Raw genomic sequence first — 12007 nt, forward strand, 5'->3', positions numbered from 1 at the left:
TTACGAACAAACCTTTGAATTGAAAGTAAGGTCACATTATTCTATTTCCATTCAGGAATTTATAATGGGTCACGTTTTAAAACCGTCCTGTATATATAACCTTTTATTAGTCTACTTATCTCAATTAGGAACATAATTACTACATTATTAGCATAATTACATAGTACTTAATCCTTACATATTATAAAAGTAGAAGTCTGTTTGTTAGTTACCTCTTAGTACCTTAACGGCTTAACTAATCACACAATGAAATTTACAATAATATATACTATAAGGGACGGAGAGAAAAATATCTCGGTCATGCAAATAAAGTCGCAAATAAAAGCTAGTCCACTTAATAAAAATCCAACACAAGTCGACTGACTGAAAGACAACGCACAATTAAACTAAACCGATGTCTAACCATGGGAAATGATTATAGCTTTTAACAGAGATAGATTGAACACAAAAGCTGTCTGCTTGGGTACTTCTGTCCCGCTCGTGTTAAACACAGACAAGATAAAATTAAAACATTTATCTTGTCAGTCAAAAGTCAAAGTATCTTTAACTTTCTCAACTCAAAAATTTAAGTCGTTACCAATAGTTACCAATAAGTACCGACTGACGAGTGCAAAAAAACTGTGTTTAATTTGCCATATTCATTAGCAAATAATCACATATATTTTGATACCAGTGAGGATCCCATACCGATCAAAAAACTAAACCCAATTTATATATGAGTTCATTTAGCGATTATAAATACATTTGTATTTCAGGACTTTATTCGGAGATATAAATTTTATATGAATTTTTAAATGACTTTAGATTGTAAGAATTTGATTTATTTAGATTTGGCTCATATTATTTCATTTCTGTATTTTATTTTCAAGTTGACTATTAAAGTATTATGTTACCCAGAATGGCAAGCATTAACAAATTTATTTGCATCATCTTGGATTTAAAAAATAAATATAGTCATGTATATATTTATCTCTTTTATATTTTACAGTTATTAAGGTATCTACAGATAGAATAAAAACAGGTACAAAATAATATCCGCGTTCTGCAATATACGCCTATTAGTGGTCAAAGCGCACGACCGTTAAATTAATTATACACGGTCATACGTTACAGATTAATCAATTAATTAAAAGAGATTTTATTAACACGGTATTCGAACATTTTGGGTGAAGTCCACCATCCACTAGTATGATATGTTATTATATTATTATTGGTCACATTTTTAAGGATCCTTTAAACGTAGCGTGGAAAAACACTTATTGAGCCGACATACAGTAGCCAATAGTCAAAAGTAGAACATTCTATTTTGGGTTGAACACATTCATGGACTATATTGTGCTTGTGTTCACGTAGAATGATGCCACATGTCGTGCTATTATTAAAAAAGTAATATAATTGAAACTAAAAAGTTTATTTTATATGTGTGGTTACGATATCAAACTCACCTAGATAAACAAATCTATCGATAAAATCGTTATCGCTAGCGAGTCTATTAGATAGAATGAGATGGCGATGTGCGCTGTCTTGTTCTTTCTCATGTGAGAGCTGATCGAAGCGATTCGATCGATAGATTTGTTTGTACCTTCTCTAAATAGGCAAATCGCAAAATATAAGTCTAATGGAAATTCCAGTGGGATTATCATCCCTATTTTAAAATTTAATTAAAATAAATTGAAAAAACAAAAGACAACTAATAAAGATTGAAGCAAAAAATTGTTTTATAAACACAATTCTAAATGTATAACATTTATCTATTTTATGAATTATATAATAAAACTATCTAAACAGTACCAGTATACACATCATAAAAAAACAATAACTAATATTTTGTAGACTAATTTTAACTTCTAATTAAAACAACATAAAAGATACTTTCACTGAAGTAAAATATTTTATTTCATAGAAAAATGCAAGTACAAAATCTTATCACACGTAAATACAAGAAAGTTCTCGTAAAGATAATTTCTAAATAATAACATTCTCATCCTAATGTATGGGTGATAAAAATAGTACTTAGCTTTATACTGATTATTTAATTAGGAAGCACAACTGACTGTCTATGTGGTAATTGATTTTGGTGCAAATTGAACCACAGACCATATATAATAAGAGCAAAACTCAGTTTGAGATAGAAAAAGTAACATATGCAATGAAGCATCGTATACCAATACTCTTATTGATATACAGAAGAAAAAACTAGATATATTATCAGAAATTAAAAATGGGTTCTTAAAACAATTTTGGCACTCTTTTGCAATCATACAGTGATATTTGTAGTCAGATTCAAAAAAATATTGTTACATATTATATAAATAAAATGTACTTCCAAATATGGAATTTTATTAGATTGAGAATTCGACATTACTCATGCCTTGTCCCATACTATCTTTTTTCGTTTTATTTAAGTTTGAAACAATTTTAAATGGGAGTTATTTAAGAATAATTAATATAAGCAATCTTCATAAGAACAAATAGATGTAACATAACAATAATTTTTAGAAGTTTTGTCTGTCTCTCTATACGATTGTCCCGGCATCACGCTAATACAACTATACTAAATTAGATGCGATTTCCACAGCTATGTTCTTCTAAGTCTAACTTAAAATCTAGTGTATGTTTCATCTAGAAATAGTCTATTTCATCAGTTTTCCTGCTACTGAAATCCATGTGTACGAAGTAGCGGGAAATCTATGAGTATTGTCAATTAATTGGTATCCTTAGGGAAATAAGCATTTTAAATATCTTACAGAAAAATCTAAGTGTCATAATACTTCCGCGATATCCTTTCATAACATAAAAGAGACGAGAAGCCATTTTAGACAATGTTATTATGCAGTAAAAACTCATTAAACTATAAAAAATAGATATCGAAGAGAATTTACGATACTAGACCGAGTTATTTATTATGTAATGTATTATACATTACATAATAAATATATTCGGTTTTGCAATTTTAAACGCATACATCAAATGTATTATGTCTAAATATTAATATTAATATACAATGTATTTTGTAGAAATGTACGAACTCAGAAAAAACACGACTCAAGTTAACTCGAATTAAATTCAGGTAACTCAGAATTGGACTGGAGTTACGCAACTCGAATTGATCTGTTACAAATGACTTTTTTACATATTTCTTCTTCCTTCCAACTCTCTGTTAAGACAATTATCTTTACTAAACTTCGTAGGTAGAATTTGTATAAAAAAAAGTGTTTATAATTTATACTTTTCTCTTTAGAATTATTACTCATTTATTCTTTCAATTACTGCCAGCCCAAACACGAGTTAGGGAGAATTCAACTCGATTTAACTCGAACTTAGTACATCTCGAGAGAACACGAGGTAATAAGTCGAGTTGACACATCTCAAATATTTTGTAATTTTGATATTTTAAATATTTCATTACGATATTATATATGGTATTCAACTATTTATTTAAAGCATACATCAGTAGTATTAGTAGGTATTTAATATAATAATGAAAATTCACTGTATATTTACAATGTACAGCTATGTCCACGACGCTAATGACTGAAACATAAGAAGTTTCTTTTTTGAATTGCCTAATCCAATTCAAACCCGGAACCTTCTTATAAGCAACGCTTACTACGGCATGGGAGGGGGGGGAGAAAGAATTGTTAGTAATGAGGACTACTCGCCCTATTGCTAGTAATATACCCTGTCAAGTCAACAATCACGCAGTTCCCTCTGGAAACCATCGTGGTTAAATCTTATGAAATTCTTCACAATGAGCTAACTGATCTGATTTCATCCTCAGCTTTCATCCCTCAATAATACCCCGCCAGCGTGTACCGATATGCGGGGTTAACATTTCGTTTTCTCCCATGAAAGAACTACGGTATTGAAGATCGTTTTGCAGAATCATATTATTTGTTACATTGCCACAGTCTGGGAATTTTCTAGGAATTTTGTCAAATCAAAATTGTTCGTATACATTTCTGTACGTATCACTAGCGTTTACAGTCAATGAACACTTATGAACGAACGTTACAATAAAACCCAAAACGGGGATAATGTATTCAGGTCCCTTTGTTCCATTATGTTCACTTGCGGTGCATTTACGAATATATTTCATCGCATACGTTGCTATTCCAATAATATAGTCAAACTAGCCTTACACTTAGCACGGTTACAAATTATACATACAATCTTCCCTTACAAAAATATTTAAGTAACAGTAAAACCTGGATCAAAATCTGTTGTGTAATTAAAAAAAGTAAGCGAAAAAACAGAGTCACACCAATAGCGACTTTGTTTTATACTATTTAGAAATACTATGAAATTGTCACCATTTATAGTTTAAAAAATATCATGCAGAAATTATTCATCTAGGATATTTATTCCACATCTATACCACAACTTTTTATCGTCGATGCATTATATAAGTAAATAAATGTAAATTATTTATATCCTATTTTATTTATTGACCAGAATAAAAAAAAAATAGCTTTAAATACTACGAGTATATTAAAGTCTATATTTACCCAACCTGACGAAGATTAAAAAGTTGAGGTAACAAACCTACTTTTGCAGTTGTAATATTATTGTAATATTATATCAAAATTAACTCAAGATATAACAGTAGAATAAGTATATAAACTGAGAACTCGTATCAAAGATCACTCGAGAAAGTCCATATCAGACTGTAATTACATATTATACACTTGTCATATTCTGTACGGAGGTTTTCACTTTTCTTCTATTTCATCACAGTGCGTTAACAAAAGGTAACACCATAATTTCTCACGGATCCATCTCACTTTTAACAAATAATCTAGATTGAACCGTATAATTGCGGAGTACAATGTCATAATGACAATGACTCGTATTATCACATAGATAGAGATAGCGAACTTAAGTACCACAATTTATTTGAAAAATGAGCCCGTTACTACTAAACTACTTGCCTTAATGTTATAAAAGCTATTTATATTATAATATGAATATAATGATAGTAAAACTCCTATTAAACTAAACCGTTTCTAAAGTAACTATCTGATATGCTATTTTTGTCTACCCTCTGAACAACTAGAATCAAAACTAGGCTGCATTCTGTCAGATCGGACTATTGGCTATTTAACTCTTTATTGCACCAAAAACATAATATACTATGATAATTAAAAAATTCAAGTGAAATACAGGATATTCCTACTTATATAAAAAAAAATAGGACAAAAATTGCTTACTTGGGACAAAAATTGGCAGACAATATTTAAACATGTGCAGTTGCAAAAATTTAAGTCCATATCCGATAATAGAAGTCAGTGCGTACGTTTGTGACATAGATAAACAAACATGGCGGATGTTTGGTCAACTGGTAATGGAGATGTAATAAGTTGTTTTTGCTATCGAGATACAATGCCACCGTTCCTTGTCGGTCAAGTGCTATTGACTTGCCTTTTGTGATGCCCTGTTGATATTCGAGAGGGTATTATTATTCTGGTTTGTGCAGTGATAAGTGGTTTAGGGTGGAATATTATGTCGGACGTAATGTGACTTAAACCACCTTATCTATAGACGCCAAATGTATTTTATGTTCAATACTCAGTAAAAATTAAGTTAAATAATTTTTCTAACCTTGAGTTTGGATTTCAATGATTACACGTATAATCCCGTGTGATCTTGGCATGGAATTGGCCATACCTTTCTTTAGAGGCGACTAAGAGAACGGTCGAGGGATGGGTAGCAGTGCTTCTCGTGAAACATCACTAAATCTCAACTGGCAAAACTCTCCTTATGGGAAAGGCCTATTTACAACAGTGGACAGTTAACAACTGATATAATAAATATAAATAAAAAAGTTAGTATTTGTAATATGTCAAACAAATTGACGTTAATGTTTGGTGTGGAAGGTAATTTAATATTAATTAACATTCTTTATGATACTAGAGCAAGTAATAATACGCATATTATTTTTTCATGTAGACTGAGACACTTGCGTCATCTATCATTATCTATATCTGGCATTAAAATCGATTCAGAGTTGGCAATGTTTACCTCTAAAGTTTTATTCGATTGAACAAATATTTAAGGTACATAAATCTCTCTCTTTAGTACAAATAATAAAAATGTATGCTAAGTACTTAACTCTTATGATGATTATTTTAATATTTTATTTTGTGTACACTATAGGACAACACTATTTCTTAACTCCTAGCGCCTTAACGGCTCAACTATTATTAAATTTAAAAATAGAAGTATTTACGATTGAGCATAGTGATATGGGCTACTTTTTATCCTAGTCCATCAACATATCTTAACGTAAATACTTTTCCAAATATTATTGTATAAAATTTAATAAAAGCAACAAATTACATCGCATAGTTGCCTACATTTTACAACGTTCTATATTTATTTAATGAATGCACGAGAAATTTAAATGAAGCACTTCCAAAGATTATAACTGATGGTTATTTAAAAGCACTCATTACGGAAGCAGCTATAAGGAATCAACAACAAACAGCGGCATTTTAGGACTACTGTAATTTTATTCATTTATGCAGCCATTATGTCATTTAAATGCAGACAGGTTTCTGAGAAGACAGTTGAAATAACAATTTTCTATTTGTCAAAAATACAACTTCACTTTGATGTTCTAGAAGCCATCTATTTGCATTAGGTCAACTTTCTCAAAATCATAATTGTTAGGTATTGTAGATATTTACAAACCTAACATTAGGTGAATGTTGTAATAGTCAAGAGTCGATGTGGTGTGTTCAGAATTAATTTTTATTTTTAAGTCTTTTCCAAAAGGGAGAGTTTCTCATTTCGTCTGTATTTTTCATGACTGTATTTTATAATAACATTGCCAATTATGAACTCATTTTGATAATTCCTTTTACAATCAATACTTCCATGTTGGTAACTATTAACATGTTGATAATTATTAACGTGTTGGTAACGCGTATTAATTTTGTAATAATTGAAATTGCGTTTTACATAATAACTGATGAATTGATTTTGATGACATTTTCACAGTATATTATTCATTACCAGAGGGAGACTTTGTACAAAAGTCGATTGCTTGGGTACCTCTATCCCATCCGTGTTTCTACCGTGAAGCAGGCTGTGTTTCGGTTTGAAAGGTGGGATATGGCATGAATTTACAGGGTACAGAGGAATAACATCTGAGTCCTCAGGAATGGCAACGCATGGGGGGGTATCATGGGCGAAACAGTATACTCTGTTATGCCCATGGTACTGCTCATGTCTATAGGCGATGGTTACCACTTTCCATCAGGTGGGCCGTCAGCTTGTTTGTCATTCTAAGTTGTATAAGAAAATTCATATTGTGTATTCTATTCTATTCATCATCAGCATATTAGAAGCCTTCAACTGACCACTGCTAAATATAAGCCTCCCCTTGGAGGAGTTTGCCAGTAGTTATCGTGCTTGGCAAGCAGATTGGCATCCGTAGTTAGGCTTTGGAGATATATTAAGAAGGACGCTGTTGCCCATTTTTCGCCCTTCCTTAGTCACCTCTTTTAACGCTCACGGAAAAGGAAGGGGTGGCCTATTCTATGCCGGGAACACACGGCCATTATTGTTTTATTATTTTTATTATAGTAAACATAAACGAAGTTGTTGGCATAAGTATTTATTAATAAATACCATTCCCATTTTACCATTAAGAAAAACTAATGTTCGAATAAAAGATATAAGGAAAATTCACACTTTATTAGAATCTCCTTCTATCTGTGTACGATTCGCAGAAATAGAAATGACAAAAAAATGTAATAAGAACTCATATATTAAACGTAATATGTAAGTATTTCGTGTCACGTTCATAGCTATGTGAAGGACATAACCTGTACTGATATATCCTTCACAGTCATAAAATTTAATTTCCGTTGGATACAAATATGTCTATTACAAATGTTGGATCATTCTTTGAGAGACGGTATTACGTAGTGCAGTTGAAGATATTTTATTTTGTGACATTTCCATCATCTGTCCTCATACTATAAACATTATAAATATGCGAATGTGAAAATATTCCCTCAATCCTGTAGAAGCAGCTGAATAAATTATATTTCATTTTAGTACACATCACCATCATCATCATCACATCAACCGGCAACTGTGCACTGCTGAACATGGGCCGCCCCATAAAAAAGAGAAGAAAGTTACCAACAGTTGCCACACTTTGCAGGCGCATAGTGTACAACGTCAACTAACATCAATCTAGCTGACTAGAAAAATGTTGTCTATTTTGTCAATTTAATCAGGATAGTAACTATGCTCTCTTTCAAGTTGAAGTAAACTTTACACATTCACAAAATTTTATTAAAATCTGTAGTTTCGAAGATTAGTAGAAATAAACATCGTTATTCATGATACGGAATTTTTATATATTAAAATGTATACCTTAACCCTTAACGTTGCCGGAATGCAATAGTTTCATTTACTCAGCGAGCAATGGAGAGGGCTATGCTCAGAGTTTATTTGCGTCACAGAACGTAAAATGAGGTAGAAGGATAAAGCTGAAATAATAATGGACTGGTCACATAACTCGAGGAACCGACAACCGATGTGGAAGAAAGTGTTTAAGTAACGACTCCATAAAGACAAACGTAGTGTGGGACGACTTCCTACTACGAGTGTAAGGTGAAAAGTTTTCGGCCTGACAATGAAAGGCTGCGATTTTCAGTAAATATTTTTATTTTTCTACATAATCTCCCTTGACTTCAACACACTTGATTCAGCGTTTCTCTAACATCAGTATTCCTTTCCGGAAGTGAGTTAGGAAGGTTGTGAAAATATTCATTTACGGGCCGTAACTCAACTTCTTTATCGGACGTGAACCGCTTCCCGGAAACAAATTCTTTAAGTTTGGAAATAGATAGAAATCTGAGGGTGCCAAATCAGGAAAATAAGGGGAATGACCGAACAAATCGTACCCCAAATCCCGGAGTTTTCCCATCACCAATGCAGGGTGCAAAAACTCCGGGATTGCAGGTGTGCAGGTCCATTTTAACGAAACACATGCACGAGGTTTACTGCAAAAATTCGTGGAAATAAACTATCTGAAAGAACAAGTTTCAACTTGTCATACGAATGAACACACATGCACCTAAGCGAGAAATTTAAATTTTTGCTGATTAGAATGCCATTTCTGTATCAGGCCGAAAACTTCTCACCTTTTCCTCGTAAATAGAGCAACAACCTCAAATACATAACAGGCAGTTAGTGGTTTAGGACTGTTCCTTATGACAGTATATGGGAGAAGCCTATGTTCAGCAATGGACAGATACCGATGCTGATGAAGATAAACACCATTACGTTCATAGTTTTTAAAATGATAAATCCGTTGATAAAGCGAATAACTACAAGTTACAAAGAACTAAGTATATATTATACGAAAAATAGATAAACATTTTTTTTAGAAGTCACGAAAAAACATTCACAAACAAATTTAATTATACAGTCCGGAGATTAAACACAGTTGTGGTCCAAACTAAGGAAATCCTATTCAAATTAATGACCTGATATCTATTTCAAAGGACATATTTGTAAATAAATTGCCTTATACTTAAGCAAATTACTACTTAAAGGAAACCTGTTTCCATTATTTGTACAGAATCCTCGATTTTTTTTTTATTTTTTTTATACAACTTAGAATGGCAAACAAGCTGACGGCCCACCTGATGGAAAGTGGTAACCGTCACCTATAGACATTAGCAGTACCATGGACATAACAGAGTATACTGATTCGCCCATGATACCTCCCCCCCCCCCCATGCGTTGCCATTCCTGAGGACTCCTCAATATACGAATTAAACTGCCACATAAACATTTTTCTAAATTTAATATATTTATTTACTATTTATTTATACTTAGTTACGTACACATCACAAATCCCTCTAAATTATTCCTACTAACTTGATAAATACTTGCGTAAACAAAAGTCAGAAACAATCTAACACCGGGATTTATCTCCGTTTAACATCAAACTAGAACAGATCAACAAACTTAATTTCAAATACAATAATGCTGGGGGCCCTTTTTCAAAGGGACCAAACCTTAACAACTTCCAGAGTATACTATAAAGGAACTCCTACTACCAAAATTAAGTGACCCAGTATTGTTATTCATGAATTCGGTTTAGAAGCAAAGATATTTCGATTTTTACCCGACTGTTACTCGTAAATATTAAGGCTAAAGTTGGGCTAAGTTTTTAGGTTTATGTATTTATATTGTGGTCTTTAGAGCAATGTACACCGATGACACCGATAGTCTAAACATTTTTTTTTTCAAAAACGCAGCGTTCTACAAGACGATGTAAACGTCTAATGTTGTTTTTAAATCAAAATAAAATTTATATTTATGTATATTTTCTGTACAATTCTTGTATTGAATTTAGTTACCTAAACATGAGTAAATTATTTATCATTTATTTCATAAAAAAATGATGATGTATTACATACTACTAATGTGTGGTAAGAATGAATAACAAGACTATACATGTCATAATTATTGTTTGACCAATACAAAAAGCTAGATATTAAAATTTTGCACTATTACAGACCACAATGTGAATCTTTTTTATATATTTATTTTTTACAATTTCAAATTTATTCTTTTTTACATTTGATATATTTTCTATTCTCGTATGTTTCTCCGCCTTTCTTACCAAATACACTATTATTATCCATGCTTGATTTAGATCGTTTCACCAACCATCATAAACAGTAATTATTATTAATTTTTAAATCGCAATTCTGAACTATTATTTTGTGACAAATCTTTTATCAATTGATGAAATTTTCTTCCGTATTGATTCCGTATTCTTTTGTCGCCTTTGTTTTTTTTTAGGTAGTTATTTTTTTTTTATATTTATTCAAATAATTACATCATAACAGTCAAACGAAATTGATGTAAAACCTAAAAATATTCTCTTTAGCGCGCCATCTGTGTAAAACATGACTTACCCGTTGCGTACCATAGCAGGGGTCGAGGTTGCCCCCCGGGCGGAACATCGCCGCGCTCACTGCTGCCATCTGCCGGCTACCTCAGTATACCCTTCCACCGCGACATCGCTCTGAAACAAGCAAATCGAGCTGTGAGGCAACTAATGTCATCTATAAGGATAATAGGAATATAAATGAACCTAACTAGCTAAAGTAAGTATAGGAAATGATTGTAATTATTATCTCAGATGGAGTAAGGAATATTTTTTATTACTAAACATCATTAGTGTTAAGATAGCGCCACAAAAGCACGCACAAAAAGGACATGAAAGCCTCTGTTGCGGCTTACCGGGCGACAACCTTACATGCCATCAATGGCAAAAAGCAACAATTATTTTTAAACGAATAATGAAACACTATAATTAAAAAATTACAGATTTGAAAATTTTTTATGTGAGATTGGGATCCAAAATTGAGACCCGCAACCTAATTAGATACATCACTTTTACAACACCCCCGGTAAGGATCAGTACACTTCACGAATGTGAAACGACGATAAAGCAAGTACATTTGTCCGGGGTAAAAAGGAATTGTTAATAATGAAGATTAACAATTCTATTGCTAACAATATACCCAATTAGGTCGACCTCCACGCGGTTCCCATCTTGGTTGATTTATTGTAAAATTCGTCACAATGGGCCAACTAAACTCCTTCATCATCATCTATTATCCCTCACAGGTACCCCGCTAATGTATACTAGTAGCGCAGATGGGGTATCATTTGTTAAAAATAAAGAAAATTTATCCATCCATTATATGAACTTCGCCTAGAATTAACCACAAAGGTTCTAAGAAGGACCACGTCGAGGTCGGCCTGAATATTAAGACCGCTTATCTTCTTTACTAATATCCCACGCCTACCCTTTCCTTCAAGATGCGTCATATTTATTCTCTGAAGTTCTGAATCCTATATTAAAATCCCTGATGTGTCAATCCTTACTATTGCTTTAGTTTATTTATTACCTTTTAATACTTTAACGTCTTAACAAATCACTATAAAATTTGGTACACGT

The 12007-nt window shown here is 32.2% G+C and overlaps 1 protein-coding gene across 1 annotated transcript in view; it reads right to left on the minus strand.

Moving 5' to 3' along the window:
* The window catches only part of LOC113521248 (uncharacterized), a 224028-nt gene that overhangs the window by 75251 nt on the left and 136770 nt on the right, over positions 1–12007 (minus strand). Inside the window, exon 3 of the mRNA XM_026906728.3 lies at positions 10956–11065. Coding sequence (XP_026762529.2) covers positions 10956–11024 — 69 coding nt within the window. The 5' untranslated portion in view covers positions 11025–11065. The remainder of the gene's footprint in view (positions 1–10955; positions 11066–12007) is intronic.

The sequence above is a fragment of the Galleria mellonella genome, unplaced genomic scaffold (assembly GCF_026898425.1).
Source record: "Galleria mellonella isolate WM207_F2 unplaced genomic scaffold, CSIRO_AGI_GalMel_v1 utg19, whole genome shotgun sequence".
In the NCBI taxonomy this organism is placed as follows: Eukaryota; Metazoa; Arthropoda; class Insecta; order Lepidoptera; family Pyralidae; genus Galleria; species Galleria mellonella.